Raw genomic sequence first — 17718 nt, forward strand, 5'->3', positions numbered from 1 at the left:
ATAAAGAGATCCCCTAATGCGTTTTAAATGTAAGTGAGTGCATTTAAAAGTTTGTCTGAAGCTTATATGAGGTGTCAGCAGTCTGAGTTAGTCATATCAAGTGGATATCTGCCACATTTACAGTCTTTTTAGCATCAAATTCCCTCTTTGTGTTTCCCTGTTGAGCTGCGGTGGAAGTATAATAACAAAAAGAGACTTTGGCACTAAAAAGACTGTAACGTTGAAAGATATCTACTTGATTTGACTCATTTGGATGCTGAAGCTTCATATTAGCTTCAGATTAGCTTTCAAACACATTTTTGCACAGAGGGAGGACTGTGGATTTTGGACCCCATCACTTACATTGTAAGTGCTTTATCAAGGGATCTTCTGATGGTCAGTATGAATAGGAGGGATGATTACAGCAAGAAAAACCTAGTTCAATGTTCATATGGGTTTTAAGAAAGACTTTAAGAAAATTGTAAACCTGTCCTTTAACTTTTTTACATGTTATCAACCAAGAAACATGAGATCCAAGTAATATTATACACAGTATACTACATGTCATATACCTCACTATTCAGACGTGGCATCAACAGATCCTGGATCCTGATGATGGTGGAAGTGTTCCACCATCATCGAAAAACATTTTCCTATCTGTCACACTCACACAGTCCTCAAAACACTCACAAAACTGTCTTTGTGCTTCTTTTAGACTTCATAAACCCTGTCTGTCATCCTCACTGTCACTCCCGCCATTTCACTTTTTGTCTTGTTTCTTTTATGTCACCTCCCCTCTTTGTCCTCCTCCAGCACCCGTTTCAGAAGCTCACACACATCCAGTTTCTGACAGAATTGATGTGCTAATAAATTTCCTTGACATCAGGGATTGAATGGATTGGTTTTCAGCGTGGAGGGGGAAACAATAGCAAAACTGTTTTCACCCTCTACTTTTCTTCTTAATCGTCTCTCCTGGCCTGCGTTTGTCATCTCTGCACAGCTGAGCCAAGTGGAGCTCGCAGATGCCAAGTTGATGTTTATAACAGGCGACTGAAGGCATCTATCTGAAAGAGGAGGCTTGAATGAAAACACAGAAGCAGTCAAATATTTTCCAAACAGCTCCGTTGGTTCCTGTATCTTATCAAAAGTTAGCAAAAGTCGTTTTGCTGGTGTATTTTTGAGATAATAATTGATGCACCGTTCTGCGTCCCCCTCATCCGTCTCTCAGCCTCCCACTTTTTCTGTCCTCCTCCTCCATCTCTGTAATCTCCGCAGTTCTTTTCACACACATCCCACGTTATATCGCTCTTGTCACGTGCCTCCAGTGTCCAGCTCTCACCAGCTCCTGCTGCACAGTTTACATTCATAGTCATAATTCTGCTTCTCCTTCATCTCTCAACATTCCTTCTTCTCTGTCGGACCTGCTGGCACCCAGCCTGCAAGTCTCTCACCTGTTTTTTTCTTACTTGCAGAACACTTTAATGTTTTTTCACAGTCCTCCAACAGAGTAACACAGTTTTCCAGCAAGCAGGATGATCTGATGTTACTCTGTTTGTTTCATGTTTGTTGCATCGCTGCTGAATTGCACAACCGCAGCTTCCCGATGTTCGTTTGATTGTAAACTCAACCTCAACCCAAATCTCTCTGGAGACGGTACGCCTATCCGCAAACTTAAATAGAGGCAACGTTGTTATGATCAGTGGCTGAAGACAAAGTGTTTTTTCTATTGTGAGGTCAGAGCGCTTGCATCATGCAGTACCACATCCTGACGAGTCATGACAGCTACGTATTATCCAAACCATGTCTTCCTGTCTGATCATTGTGCCTCATTGTTAACTTTTTCTCTTTCTGTATCTTTTTCCTTTTCTCCATGTAGTCAGGTGAGGTGCTCATTACTCAGCTCGCCACCCTGGAGTCTACGAACGCGGAGCTTGTCCAGTTCTTGTCCAAGGTGGAGTCGGAGCTGGTTGTACGGGGGGAGGAGCTAGAGCGAGTCCAAAGCTCATTGGCCAGTGAGAGGGAGAGCGGGGTGAAGACAGCAGAAGCCCTGCAGAATCAGCTTAATGAGAAGGTTAAGGGTTGAATGAGCTTTTTTAATTAACTTTCTTGATTAGCTGTAATAAACCAAGCAGATGATGTATTTAGCGTCAAGTGAGAGAATCCCCAACAACAAAGTCAGCTTTTAATCACGTTCACCCCCCCCACCCCTCCACTCCCCCAAATATCTTCATGAGTGGTGTGATAAGTTCAAATGTGTCTGCATCCACAGGAGAGCAGGGAGCAGGCATTAGAGAGCCAGCTGGTCGCAGCTCGCTGGTCCAGTCTGCAGGGAGCCGTGGAAGAGGCAGAGAGGATCATTCAGGACTCGCTGGTGCAGATAGACGACCCGGCACACATCAGCTGCACCAGCTCTGCAGGTCAGACGCCCACACACATTTTTCTGAATGTTTTAACCCCATAAAACACAGAGCAGAGCTACAGTAATGGGACAATAATTATGATTCGGTGCGCATGCTTACATGTTAATGTCTCTCCATCCCTGCAGACTACCTAGCATCCAGGTGTAAGGCCTCTTTAGACTGTATGGACCGGCTCCATTCTGCCAGAGAGGCCTTCGTGGCTGACAGCACAGGTGAGACGACTCTGTGTAGATTCATATGATACAGACACATCATATATTATGATATGTAATGAGGTTATGTAAGAAGCTCGTACACAGTAAGTTATTTTAACTCGTGCTGTGGTGCATTTGATTCATCGTTTTGCTCCTCAACCTTTTCATGAATAGTTTATTCATCTGAACAACCACAGACCTTCATAATATTGCAGCTATTTGTAAAGCATGAATACTCAACACGGGGAACAACCTCAGAAAAAACAATTAAAAGTAGAGGTCAGCTATATGTCTGTCTACCAAGGTGTTATGAGAATGGAAAAAGTGTTGTCATTCCTCCCAGAAACATAAGGTTGACATCATGTATGCGCTTCTGTGTTTTAAAGTGCTGTAATCAATATTTTATTATAAACATGGATCAGATGACAGCGTCTAATGTGAAGGAGGTCACTGGTTTTGACGAACCCACAGAAAATGTTACCCAACTCTGTAGTTCCCCTCAGTTCAACGGAGTGTTTTAGCATCTTTCAGCTAATCGTTGTGGTTTTACAGCCCAAAACTTTACTGCTTTGATTCACTCTCACCACTCTTATCTGCATGGTTTTCAGCAGCAGCTGGCAGCTGTTTTCACTCTAATAAACCCACCAAACACTACCTGCCTGGCACCAAACGGCTAGCAGTTAGTGACTAGCTGGTGAATATAGTAGAGCATTTAGTAACTGTAGTAATGTTTCCCTCAGTAGTTAGTGGAGAGCAAAATTGAGGTAAATGATAGTGACGATTGGACATATAATCATCAGGTGAATGCTAAATGAATGCTAATGTTGCTCAGATGTGTACCTATTGCACCTGTTGTTGGCGTCTGTTTGCCAACAAGTTCACCAAGACAATTTTGTAAAGGGATAATATGTCTTTGTTGTGTTTACAGCTTGTTTCTGTTGCTTTTTTGTGGCCAAAAAAATGTTGATGCATGTTTAAGATAGTATACGGTATTGTCCTTCTTATGTAGACATGCTAAAATTTCAAAAAGGCCACGTCAGGAAGAAGAAGAAGAACTTTTGAGATTGAGGTTTGAGATTAATTACCCGTTTCCTGTTTTTGTTTTTGTTTGTTTGTTTTTGAGCAGGTGTGTCTGAGCTGGTACGAGTGGTGACCCAGTGTGGCCACCTGGTGGGTGACACCATCGTTCAGGGTAGTGCCACGTCTCACATGGTGCCTGTGGAGCAAGCTGATGGTAAGTCTGTGTGCGTGCGTGCGTGCGTGCGTGCGTGCGTGTGTGTGGTCTGTCATAGGCTACTTTTGGGGACAAATGTCAGACTTAAGACCAGTTAATTGGAGACTGCTTGTTCAGTTGGGGGCAAAAGCCATGTCCCCATTTGGGAAAAAGCTGATTTTTTGGGTCAGTGGTTAAGGTCAGGGTTAGGGTTGGGCGAGTAGTGGTGATGGTCAGGGTTAGGGAAAGTCTCCAGGAAATGACTGTAAGTCTATGTAATGCCCCCAAAAGTGGTTTGACATGTGTGTGTGTCTCTGAGATAGAGTGAAAAGATTGTCATCTCCTGTTCTCTCCTGATGTTAATCTGGGAGGAGTCGGTCAGTAAACCCAGACGTGTTCATGTTCTGACGTGTCTGCGAGTAGTTCATGTCTCTTGATGTGTTGCGTGTGTACAGTCAGGTTGTGCAGTATAACAGTCTCTGTTGCTAAATTAACGCAACTTTCCCACATGAAAATGTGCCATAGACCGTGCCAAAAAAATTCCAGAATGTTCCCAAATGAGGTTTGCATTCAGTTAGTCAGAAGAACACAAGTTGATGTTGTTCAGACAGTAAAGATCGATGTAATCTACCTCAAACATAAAAATGGGCACTTTGGAAATGAAATTATATATTTATGTTAATGGATTTATTTTAATGACATTATTGACTGATTTCATTTGGTGCTAACGTTGGGGTGAAAGTTTATTTAATAAAGGCTTGTTAATGGAACTCAAGTACAGTTTTTTTCTTTTTACATAACTTAGAGTCCACGGTTCTCATGTTCAAAATTAGCACTAAAATATAGTTGTTTCTCAGATATGCAGTATGCTTTTTTTCACAGGAAGTGATTACATGACTCTTCATGGGTGGTATTTTTTTTTTAAAATCACATTATTTTACTTATCTTGTAGTTTTTCCCAATTCCTGCCATTTTACCACAATAAGAATACATAAAATGTTGCAAATTGTATCGCAATTTTTGAGAGAAGCTGTTGCAAAATCAAGCATTTTTGGCTGCAATAATCACAAAAAAACTGGAAAATCCTGCAGGGACTGATATAAGCTAACAGTACTGTCTACATGTTTAATTGGATATATTGTACAATTCATTGTAGTGTTATGAAAATAATCTCTTGTTGAGTCTGTCATAAAGCCTTGTGCAGTATCAATGTGCATATCTGAAAGTCCTGCTGCAGTTCTCACATTTAACTGCATTTAGAAATAGTTCTTTAAATAGTCTTCAATGCAGAGTTTCAGCCAAAACATGCACGGATAAAATAAAATTGCTGACTTCATACAGAAGTTATGTTTACAGAGTTTTCTCTCTTGGTAGACGTTGGCAGGCTGGGCAAGTCTAAACATGCCCAAATATAATGGAGCTCTGGCCAGCAGCCTTATTACTGCAGCAAAAAACAAACATGGTGAATTGAAACCGGGTCAAACTGAAGCGACGTCAGTTGCTTTGACTCTGGGAATCGATATAGAACACTTTGCTTTGACCCTGTCTTTATCCAAATGTTTGCTAAAACATCTGAATGCAACATCAGAAAATTTGTGTACAGTTTGATGCAAATCAGCTGGTTGACATGCATTTTCAGATTTAAATCTGAAGAACGGGCAGACAGCTGCTGCAGAGGTAGTTTTAGCCTCCTTCTTCCTCCCATTAGAGCGGCACGTTGCCTGAGGGGACGTCAGCATAATTAACACTGCAGCTGCAGCTACTAGTGGCACTGTTACACATCTGAGTTTACATAATGTGATATTGTGATAGAAAATATCATAGTATACAACAACTTGAACACAGCAAACCAGATTTATTTGTGATATCACTGTTTTTCAGCATGTCTTTATATATTTTAATGACAGTGATTTTAGCAGTTGATTTTATTTATATAGCAGCGCCAAATGACAACAGAAGTTATCTCAGGGCACTTTTCACATAGAGAAGGTCTAGACCGTACTCTTTATTTTAGAGACCCAACATTCCCCTATGAGTAAGGCACTTGGCGACGGCCGCAAGGAAAAACTTCCCTTTAATGGGAAGAAACCTTGAGCAGAAATGGGCTCTAGGGTGGGCGCCATCTGCCTTGACTGGTTGGGCTGAGAGAGAGAGGAGTGGGAGAGGGGATAGATACAGAGAAGCACAGCAACAACAATAACAAAAACAATAATTATAATAGAATTAATAGAAATATGACTTGTAATACTAGTATAGTATAGTGATAGCAGTAAAGCCTGAATCCGCCCTATGCTTGTCTCTGTCCTTTACAGCTCTGTCAGAGAGTGTGAAGGCATGCGGGGCCGAGGCTCTGGCTCTGCTGGGCCAGATGAAGGAGCAGGACAGCCTGGCCACAGCGGACAGCTGCAAGCTGAAGGCAGCTCTGGAGGCCATCCTGTCCACTGCAGAGGTTGGTACTTTTTAATATTTGCACCCGAATGTTTGTGAACCCTGTGTGCTGACACACAAAATGGGTCACAGTGTCCCAACAGTCATTTGATGTTTTAATTTAGATGCTGATATAAGGTTAAAAATTTTAATAAGAACTTTTTTGCCTTGATACTAACTTGAGTCTCTCTTCGGTTCAGAAACTGCGTCCTCGGGGTTTGGAGCTTCAGCAGGGGGAGCTGGGAGATCTAGTGGAGCAGGAAATGGCTGCTACGTCCGCTGCTGTGGAATCAGCTGCCACCAGGATAGAGGTACATGATGGCGTTTGTGTGTATGTCTAGTATACTCATCCGGTGGCAGCTGTATATTTAAATAGGCTGGCTGTGTGAGAATATTGCCCTTTGTTTCACTTTACAGCAGTATTAACATCAAAGTGTCTGTTTTTGTCCTTTGTTTCTCTGTGTATCTCAACAGGAAATGCTCAACAAGTCTCGAGCCGTTGATACAGGAATCAAGATGGAGGTCAATGAGAGGTAAAACACAGATTAGAGGCTGGGTTTGAGAGCTGCGAGGAAATGGACTGGAATCACTTTTTTTCCTGTTACTGAACAGTAGATTTTAGGTTGAAAAACAAACAACAAGCATGAGGACTGCTTGTGTAATGTCTTCCAGAGAGGAGTTTAAACCTCAGATCAGCTGAATAATAATATATGTTTGCATAAACTTTGGCATCTTAATTAACTTCAGGAGAGAGAAAATTTTGAACTAGTTCTACTAAGATCATTATGCTTACAAGAATATCACATTTTCCTGAAATAGAAATACAGCCGACCCACAAACAAACATTTCTACTTTTTTATGGCTTTGTCTTGCTTTCTTTCCTCTTTATAGCAGTGTGGTTGGATTAAAATTAAGGAAGAAACCATATCCAAACGAAAGTGGCTGAACAAAGTAGCTGATTCATCTGTCAAAAATAAATACGAGCCAAGCCTCCAATTATTTGTTTGTGAAAGAGCTTGACCACAAGTTGTAAAAGATGTAAACAAAAGGCAATGAAGCAGAGAAGAAAATAGAGATGCTTTTCCACAAGGCAGCACAGCAGTCACATGATACTTCTGGTAGTTTGCTGACGTTCACACACTCGGAGCTGATGTGCGAAGAATTTCATCAGTTCAGCCACAAAGCCTGTGAAGTCTGAAGTCAGTGTGGCACATAATGTTTTCCTGCGAAACTGCTCTTTCATCCCTACAAACCTGCGGAAATGACTTTCTCCACTGTGTATTTTATAGCTCTAATATTTGTAACATCACTAAATCTCATTCGTTTTTTCACAGGAGCCGCTCTACAAATGTTATCATGTTACAGAGATCTTTATTTATATTGTGCTGCTAACAGCTCCAGGAAGTTCACAAATCTCTTGATTACATTATTGGTCTGATGCTTCAAACGTACACCATCAGAGTGATTTCTTCACTCAAATCTTCGCTAAACCATCCGAGGCTAAAGTTCGGTTTTAGGGATTAAATCAGATCAATACAGCTGCTTTTATCTCATACTGATGTAAATATGCATCTCATCCAGTAATCAGTTTTATAACTTTTCATTTTTGAATCCTAAAGACAAAAAGAGAAGGATGATTATTCATCTAGTCTGTGAAATAATTGTGTTTGTGTGCAAATAAAGCCAATTAAACTTGCACTTTTCTCTCATCTCCTCCAGTGACTTAATTATTAATGTTAAAAAAGAAAGTTGTTTTCTCAATAACTGCATTTGTAAGAGATAATTATGAAAAGAAACAAACAACCACTGCTGCTGGAAATACAACATTGAGAATTTAGGTCAATGGTGCATCGGTCGTTCACTAATTAGACGCAAAGTATTGAAGCTGTAACTACAAACCAAATAGTGAGAAGGCAGGCTGCTCTCTGTTTTGAGCTGTATCTTTTAAAATAAAGCAGATGTGTTCTAGGTGGGAAGATTTGCCTTCAAGATATTTGTAGGCGCAACATTTAGCAGGCGTCATGATGTTTTGCTTCCTATCAAATAGAGAGATCAGCATTAGCAGCTGCTGTAGGAGAGCAGTGTATCACTGTGTATCCTCTGCTCTGTCACCCCCTGCAGGATCTTGGCCTCCTGCACAGAGCTGATGCAGGCGATCAAACAGCTCATTCTGTCTTCCAAAGATCTGCAAAGGGACATTGTGGAGAGCGGTCGGGTGAGTTAAGATGGTGTTTTTCATGGTCTTTTTTCTTCAAGTTAAAAGCGAGGAAGAGTCGTGCGTGAATATTTACAGATTACTCACCAAGTTGTGGATCTAGGACTTCAACTAATGATTATTTTCATTATCGATTAATTTTTCAATTATTTTCTCAATTAATCAATTCATTGTTTGGTTTATAAAATGTCAGAAAAGACAGATGAAAAATGACCATTGCAATTTCCCAGAGTCAAAGGTAACGTCTTCAGATGTCTTGTTTTGTCCGACCAACAGTCCAAAACACCCAAATATTCCATTTACTATCACATATGACAAAGAAAAGTCGTAAATCCTCACATTTGAGAAGTTGAAAACAGCCAATTGTTTAGCATTTTTGCTGAAAAAATGAGTAAAACAATTAATTGATTATCAAAATAGTTGCCAATTAATTTTTGTCGATCGACTGATTGATTAATGAACTAATTGTTGTAGTTCTAGTTGGATCATCAGCATAATTTCTCTAATTTGAACATCTAACTGCTGCAAACTGACCTTTTAGAATTAGCAGCTGTACATTTTGAATCTTTTAATAGCAAAATTTGATACAAATCAGATCAAATCTTTATTGTCATAAGCAGTCAGTTGCACTATATAATAAAATTTTTACTTTTCTTACTCCGTAGATAATTAAACAGAGCTGGGAATTGAATATAAAACTGTTAAATTTTAAACTATAATCACACTATGTACAAACTTTACAAGATAAAAATTAGAATTAGATTAAATGTAATTAAATGTGAACATAATTTGTAAAAAAAAAAAGTAGAATGCAGACTTCTTTACAAAGCAAATCAATGTTTGTTACGTGTATGTATTATATGTTGCATGGTAGAAGTTTGTACTAGAAGCTCATTTTTCTAATAAAAAACAGAGAATGCACCAATGAAAAAATATATCAGTTATTCCTTACAATATAATGCAGCCCAATGCAACACTATGAACTTCCATCTCAAAGCTGACCAGAGTTTCTGACTCACAACCAACAAAAACTGACTAAAAGTATCTTCACAAAGGCTCTTTATATAACAGGGCCGTCGTATTGGATTTCATCAGATTGTAGGGATCTTCAGGATACAGTATCTGGCCCCTGTGCTCATTCCTGAGAGTTTTTAAGCGTGTCATGAAACTATTTTAACGTTCCTTCTTTTGTCCACCAGGGGGCAGCATCCATGAAGGAATTTTATGCCAAGAATTCCCGCTGGACTGAGGGCCTGATTTCTGCCTCCAAAGCGGTGGGATGGGGCGCCACGGTCATGGTGTAAGTGCCAGTCCTCCCATGAGTCTGTGTAGTGGGAAAGTTTATTGCAAAGCAGCTGTAATTACTCTGAGAAACGGAAATGTCCTCAAGAATGAAGAGATGATCATTACCAGGAAATAAAATCACAAAACACGAAATCAGGATGGCCATTCATAATTCTGGTGTTCCTTATTGCATTTAACTTTGACATTCAAAAAACATCGAATCAGTGAATATCTGCGTTTATTTTGCTCTGTGTAATTTCAGGGATGCTGCTGATCTGGTGGTTCAGGGCAAAGGGAAGTTTGAGGAGTTGATGGTGTGTTCACATGAGATCGCCGCCAGCACAGCGCAGCTTGTGGCTGCTTCCAAGGTGAGCAACAAATTCAAGAACTACATTTTTCACAGGTATACTGATCTTATAGAGGCTTAATTGTGTTAATGGCAAAATAATCCTCACTGGATGGTCTAAATTGATAGTTTTTTTGCTGAGCTAATACAATAGGAACAATGCCAGTATATCCCATGTTGCAGATCTCATGTCTTGTCTTGTGGCTACTTTCTGTCTCCAGGTAAAAGCAGACAAAGATAGCGCCAACCTGCACCGTCTGCAGCAGGCATCCCGTGGCGTCACTCAGGCCACCGCAGCTGTCGTGGCTTCCACCAAGTCTGGGAAATCCCAGATTGAAGAGACAGGTGAGCGAATTTCAACAGCTGTGCGGCTAGATGTTTGACTTTGTAACTGACAGCTGATTCACTGGTTTATTTATTTGTATGTTTAAACTGTATTTGATATTAGAACAAGTATTATAACCAGTTGTTAGTTATTCTGACTTAATTCCTGATTTCTTACCAAAATGTTTGAAGTTTAAATATAAGTTACAAGAAAAGTTACACTTTTTCTTTGAGAGTTTGAACATAATTCATTTGTTGTACAGATACGATGGACTTCTCCAGCATGACTCTCACCCAGATCAAACGACAAGAGATGGACGCCCAGGTAAGCAGCACAATACAACTGAAAGCTCTGTAGTTATGTAGTTATGTTGTTTTTAACTAAAACAAAGCAAATAACTTAACTGAAGTTTTCTGAGAAGATTACATGAATTAAAAACAAGCTAACTTTTCTCGTCCGTTTGACCCATAAAATTAGAAAATGCTATTTTAAGAATGAAGGTTTAGCTTTGTGTTGTTTGTTCAAACATCCACATTAGACTCTAAAGGCACATTGTTTTTCATCCATTGAGAAGCTGAACTTTAAACCCATATGAACACTTCTCTCTGTGTGCCCTCGCTTCCCCCCACAGTGGAAGAAAAACAAAACAGAAAGGTCTGGACGTGCGCACACACACGCTCCATTGTTGTAAACGCACACAGGGCTCAGATGTGAAGATTATTTTTAGTATATTTTCAGTAGTCCAGCTCAAGCTTTTGTGTAAATAAGGATTTATAACTGGGTTTTTTGAGAAGCGCCCAAGGATACGAGGAAAACTGGAGAAAATACAATAACCCACCGAATTTAGCCTAATTCTGAAAAGTTAATTGTATATTTTAAAAAATCAAAAATCAAAGTTATGTAACGCTAAAATAGTTCAAAATATATTTAGAAATATCTGATATGACCCACAAAAAGATCATTTTATGAAATAGATCAATGGCTCAAAGCTAATGAGGTTAAAAGTTGTGACTTGTGGAGTGGCTTGTAATTTATTTTACAATTCTTTGAATGAAGATTAGTATTAATTGGAGCACAGAAAAGGCCAGTTTGTTCCCTCCCAGTCTGTCCCCATCTGACCCTCCTCTGACTCACAGAAATAATGATCAGTTTAGGTTTTCCATGGTTGGCGAGGGGGAAATAAAAGGCTACATAGAAATGACAAGTGTGTAATTGTCCTCTCCCCTGTGTCTGTGTTTCCTCAGGTCCTGGTTTTGGAACTGGAGACGCGTCTGCAGAAGGAGCGAGAGCGTCTCGGTGAGCTGAGGAAGAAGCATTACGAGCTAGCTGGGGTAGCAGAAGGCTGGGGCGAGGAAGAGGAGGGTGAGGACATAGGACAACAACTATACATACAGTAAATACCTCAAAAATATTATCAAAAAAGATTAAAATCTGCATTTTCCTCCTCCGCAGGCACAGGTTGAGACCAGTCGTCCCTCTCCCCTACCAGAAGACTTGCTTCTGTCTGCCTCTTTCTATTTATACACACACATTTCAGTCTCTTTCTCCCTTCTTTTCTTCTCTTTTTTGTTTGTTTGTTATTCTAAGCCAAATGAAAAGGTGCTTCTTTTCTAAACCTATTTCTCCATCTGCGCCTGGAAGCTTCCATAAGGTCAGTACCAAGGGCTCAGCGACGGGGGGGCGTTGGAAGGAGGAACCGATGGATTTCAGGAGTCGCAAAGGAAAACGACCCCCACTGCCTCTCCCCCAGGACTGTGTTGGTATAAGGCGGGCATGAAGTCGATCCGTTCTACCAATTATTTGTTGTTTTCTTCCCTGGTTCCCATTTTTAACAACGGCGCTCCGTCGAGGAGTTGCAGCGGAGACGCAACGAGCACAAGTTCTACTCAAGACATCCCAGGATGCACTGCACAGGGGCCAAACTCGCAGCAGCAAGAGGGGAAATGAGTGACTGTCTGCCCCACCCCCTGCCCCAAAACCATGTCTCTGTGTAACAAAGATGACATGCATGCTCTCCTACTAAAACAAGTGTTTTGTTCTACGTTGTGAGCTTATAAAGCTATGGGAGCCTGAGCTGCTCTTTATCTGTTGGTGCAGTTTGACGTCTTTGCTAGTTTCTTCCTCTTCTTCTTTTTCTCACTGTGAGTTATCACCTATTAAGTCCACACCTCTTCACTGACTGGTTTACTGGACTTTCTGCCTTTCACCTCCTCACCGTTGTAATGACCGTGACTGTTAACTTTCATTGAAACTCTTAAAACCACTCCAAACTGTCAGCGTGCAGACGAGTCGGGGAGTAGTTTCAGAACAGGAAAGTAGCACAGTTGTTTTTGTTGGGTTATTTTTCGAACAGTCCTCTTCTTGTGAGGTTTGAGACCACTGACTACCTCATGCTACATCTTCAGAGGTAGTGGTGCATCACAGGGAGGTCTGATGAGTAGACATTCGGTCAATTTTTGGACATTTCCCCCTTTTCAGCGGTTAAAGTTAGTAAAGGGGGTCAGGAGAAAACACTTTGGGGTCTACTCCCTTTTCTGTTCAGTTTTTTTTCTCAATGACAACAGTTAGAGTCTGGCAACAAACATAACGTTGAAGACCCCTTATTGGTGCATATTTTTAGATATGTCAGCAGCAGCAGCTTTGCAGGTGGAGCTGGGATCCAGTCACATAATGAACTGCTACGCAACGGCGTTGTCTTCTGACAGACAGCGAGTATCAGTTCCTGGAGACGTAATGACCCTGCCAGCAGGAACAACCGTGCTCCTGGTGTATTTCAGGAGACAGGACTGCCCGCTAAGTCAGATAAAAACGTTGGATCTCTTTTAAAAACAAACTTCACGTCAGCTTCGAGGAGCTCTAAGGCCATCCAACAGCACACTTTTGTTCATGAAACGTTGAAAGATTTATCTGGTTTATCACATGATCCTGCCTCTTCAAGTACCCCGCAGGACTGACGTTGGACTGCCGTTTTTGTAAATCCTTGACTAAACTAACAGTCTGTATTTGCAGGACCACAACAGACTCTCATAAAACGAAATGCGCAGCACACAGACTGCAGCGTTTTCAATAGCTTCCTCAAGACCACATAGCTGTGTATATAACATACAAGCCTTCTACTGATCTTTTGCTTTCATCTAATCTGAAAAGCAACTGCATCAATGTTTGCATCTCTCCGAGTAAGGATTCAGTTTAATTGAATTAGGGATACAAAATGGTGCAAATGAAAATCACCCATAACTAATATAAGTCGTTATTTTTTTCCATAAGAGGTTGTTATTTAACAGATTTTCCTACTGAGGCTCATGACTTGTTGCCAGTGGACTTTGTGAGACGACTGACCATGCCTTTGGTTTACCATGAGATGAGTGGACATCCGTTTTTGAACCCGACACCTTTACACTTTCTTTCTGTTTGATGACAATAGCGGTGATGATTCTCTTGGAGTTCGTCTTTCTCCGTGTCTTAACATACTTAGTTTCGACGCTCAGCTTCAGCTGTGTATCTCTAAAAAAGTTGTGACACTGGGTATTTAACAGACACTGGTCAAATAGTATTTGCCAATAATTCTTTTAAAATGTCTTTTTAACCGTTTGGTGCAGCAGATGGGCGAGTCACAACACAGTAAAGTAGTTAAAAGTTTATTACTAAATAGACGTTGAAATAATTAGACACCACCCATCTGGTGCTCCAAACAGGTTACAGCAAGTATTATTTGCAGTACTGTTGGGTCCAGGTCTTGTATTTAATAATGATTTTAGCTGTGTTGTGTCACTTCTTCCACGCCTGGGCAAAACGGTAGCTGATTTCATTAGAATAAACAGTTTAAAAGGAGGACACGTCCTCTCTTTATGCTATTTCATTCAAGTGTCTTGAAAGATGAATTGAATGCACCTTGAGTGATGATTGGTTGTATTTTTGCCCAAATATTCTTTATTAACCTCTCTCTCTCTCTCTCTCTCTCTCTCTCTCTCTCTCTCTCTCTCTCTCTCTCTCTCTCTCTCTCCCTCTCTCTCTCTCTCTCTCTCTCTCTCTCTCTCTCTCTCTCTCTCTCTCTCTCTCTCTCTCTCTCTCTCTCTCTCTCTCTCGCTCGGGTCTGTGTCTGTAGTCCTACCAGCTCAGCCAGCCTTTCAAACTGCCTCACACTGTAGTCAAAGAGAAACAAATACTCACATAGCAACATTGAAACATGTCTTTGTATGATATACTAAAACTATGTTGGTGGGTTTGTTTTTATTTTTTCAGTTTTTAAAATAAATATTTCAACTCGTTAATACAGACTTAAGTGTGACTGTGGTTTTATTTTGTATCTGTGACAAAAGGAAGAAGTTATTTTCAGATGATTCAGCTAGAGGAGAGTTATGTTTCTGTCCTCTCACCTGGTGTTTTCTGTCTCTCTGCATAGTATTTATTCCGGGAAAAGTTGGATATTACGTAACAATCACTGTTCTATTAATCCTCTTACCTGCTGATGCAACATGTGGTGAGAAACCTCGAGGAATTCTAGGAAAATAAATGGATAATTGCATTTCAGCTGTTTTGGGGAGAGGATATAATATGTATGATAATGTGATTTCAGTGCAGACACAATAGGATGCTTGTTTGTGTGTGTGTGTGTGTGTGTGTGTATGGAAAAGAAAAGGTGGGGTGTGTGTTAGGTCAATAACTGTCTTTTACAGGAGTAATAACCTCACATCTATGTCAGAGCAGAGCTAATGCACCTAATTGATTTTTGGGGTGTAGATTCTTTTCCAGTAAAAGCATCGACTCACGCAATTTAAAGTGCTTTGTTGGCATTAAACTTAAAATATCAAATTAGAGTCAAAAAGTGAACTTTCTTTGTTGCTCGATCTACAACCAACCTACCTGCTCCTCCTGCAGTGTATATGAAGTACACACACACACACACATATATGTCATTGCGTGACAGGCATTGCAGGAGACTTGAGAGTAAATGAATCAGTGTAATCTGAAACCACTGTGCTGAGATTACAGAAATCCCTAATCTGGGGTAAAGTGTGCTCCAGGATCAACCACCACATCTTCTGATAAGAGTCTTATTTCCTCGTAACTGCAATGCAGCAGATTCCCACTGAGACAGTAACATACAAAAATAGAAGCTACACACCTAATGGAAGCAAGTTTGTGTCTTCCAAACTCTGTTAATAATGTTTCTCACTTATTTCACCAGTTTTGCATCTTTTACCACACCGCAGCTTTAAAATGAACCTTCTCTTATTAAAAATGTGTCGCTAATCTCAGCAGTAATGGAGGCTCTCAAGCAGAGAGAACTTAGACAATGTAGGAGAATTGATATATTTTGAGTACTATAATGGTTTTTGACAAATTTAACCCCTTTATATCACCTCAGACTGAGCAGGTGTCCTGCAGGATTTTATTCCTCCCTGGCAGTTAAAGCCACACCTGCTGTCAGGTACAGACAGACCAGGTGTTCCTCGTTAACTGTCAGACAAACCATAAACCTGCAGGACTTCTGACCAAAAACAGCCGTAATTCTTTTTTGGTTTGGTAAATCCAATGAGCTCAGAGCGTTTAAGCAACAGAGAAACTGCTGCTGCAGAGACGCAGGTAGCTTTAAGTTATTAGTGACGCATGAGATGTGAGGATCAAACTAATGTCGCTGCTGTAATCCAGTGGTTGTCAGGTTGTTGACAGGTGAATGAAAACCAGCAGTGTTCTGGGTCTCAGACCAGGGACTGTTTTCATAAAGTCACACTAACAAATACTTCAGATAGATGTCCAAGTTCATCAGATATAAAAAGAAAAAAGAAAAAAAAATAGTTCTGAAGCATCTTGAGTGGGAGTAATTTTAAAAATATTCTGGGAAAATCAAGGCTCTTATCAAACTAATAAACATGGCTGATTGAGCAGCAGCTTCAAGCTTTGCTCTGTATATGGAAACTGTCAAAATATTAGAGGTTATCAGACAAGTCAAAAAATATAACTGAATACATCAATGAATAATTATTGTTAGTTAAATTATTAAAACAGGGAATAGACCAGTGAATTAATAAATGCCAAATAAATAAACTAAGAAGTTGAGTAAAGGAAAACTATTAAGCTTTATCTTTATTTTTACACTCTATTTTCCAAACTTTGTTAGCTGTTTTGAAAGTTTAAGCTGTGATGCAACTGCAGTGTGCGCGTTGACCAGGTGATGTAGCTTGTTTTATGACAAAAATGTGCCTCAATCAGCCAGAAGAAGCTGAAAAGGCTGCTGCTCATTAGCTACAGATAGCTGCAGAGTCCTCCTGATGTCACACACCTTAACCAAACATAGAATAGAAGTAAAATAGAGTAAAAGAGGGTAAAATCAAGTTTTGATTAATTTTATCACTGGTTGATGGAAAATTAAAAGTAGAAAGCTTTCTATTTATTTTTACAGACATTTTATATTATTTAACTAACAATATTTATGGATGTATTCAGTTAAATTTGTGAATGTCTGATAACCTTTTACTACTTTATGTTGTTGCGGGGCTCCATACAGCACACTCAGCAGAAAATCTCCATGAAAGTGACTTTAGGAGGAATTCCTCCTAAACTCACAAGGACATTTTGCTCAGAGAAAATTGCACAAAATTAAATATGCATATCCTCCGATTACTTATGTCTCAAAGAGCATTTTGCCTCCTGAGTGGATGCTTCTGATTACTATTACAAATCACAATATGAACTATGTACTCTACGGTTTGATAATTGTCAGCATGTGGCTTGTTACAATGGAAACACAAACCTCTAAGTGTATGTTTGCTAACTTGTTGGGCCTAAAATAGTCTTAATTGTTGTGGTTTATTAGCCTAACTGGAAAACAGATTTCTGTGCAATCAGCCCCTGGTCTTCACAAGCAGAGCCCACAACGAGCACTTCTCTGTTCTCTTCTCCTCTGTCAGTATCACTTTATGTCCACACTCAGCAGTGAGATGGTTACCTCTGATCAAACGTGGAACAATATGCAGTGGTGCTGTGTTTTGCTGTGTGCTGCTGTTCAGTCACATGGGTAATGTGGTGGGTGGTGCTTGTGAGAAAGTCAGGCTGAGCTATTTATAGTCTCTGCAGTCCTGGGCTGGGCTGCCTTACAGCAGGTCTCCTGGCAGCAGCGGCAGCGTCTGTGTTTGTCCCCCCCCCCTCCTGCTATCCAACACAAGCAGGATCCAACAGGGACCAGCCAGCCTCATGTATAAATGCTTTCAATCAGCAGGTACACCGGCAGGTACAGGTGATTGTTCAAAGTCACCCATGTGTAAAGAAATGTACTGACAGATGGCTGCACAGGAGGGAATAAAGATCTGATTTA

The 17718-nt window shown here is 40.3% G+C and overlaps 1 protein-coding gene across 7 annotated transcripts in view; it reads left to right on the plus strand.

Moving 5' to 3' along the window:
- The window catches only part of hip1 (huntingtin interacting protein 1), a 54770-nt gene extending 40360 nt beyond the window's left edge, over positions 1-14410 (plus strand). For all 7 annotated transcript variants that reach the window (XM_042415354.1, XM_042415351.1, XM_042415355.1 and 4 more), the window contains 14 exons: positions 1856-2050; positions 2249-2396; positions 2525-2611; positions 3720-3827; positions 6119-6255; positions 6434-6544; positions 6708-6766; positions 8355-8448; positions 9648-9748; positions 9995-10100; positions 10300-10423; positions 10666-10727; positions 11648-11765; positions 11856-14410. In XM_042415354.1, coding sequence (XP_042271288.1) covers positions 1856-2050; positions 2249-2396; positions 2525-2611; positions 3720-3827; positions 6119-6255; positions 6434-6544; positions 6708-6766; positions 8355-8448; positions 9648-9748; positions 9995-10100; positions 10300-10423; positions 10666-10727; positions 11648-11765; positions 11856-11866 — 1461 coding nt within the window. In that variant the 3' untranslated portion in view covers positions 11867-14410. The remainder of the gene's footprint in view (positions 1-1855; positions 2051-2248; positions 2397-2524; positions 2612-3719; positions 3828-6118; positions 6256-6433; positions 6545-6707; positions 6767-8354; positions 8449-9647; positions 9749-9994; positions 10101-10299; positions 10424-10665; positions 10728-11647; positions 11766-11855) is intronic.
- Positions 14411-17718: the final 3308 nt, after the last annotated feature.

This window comes from Thunnus maccoyii, chromosome 6 (assembly GCF_910596095.1).
Source record: "Thunnus maccoyii chromosome 6, fThuMac1.1, whole genome shotgun sequence".
NCBI classification, from domain to species: Eukaryota; Metazoa; Chordata; class Actinopteri; order Scombriformes; family Scombridae; genus Thunnus; species Thunnus maccoyii.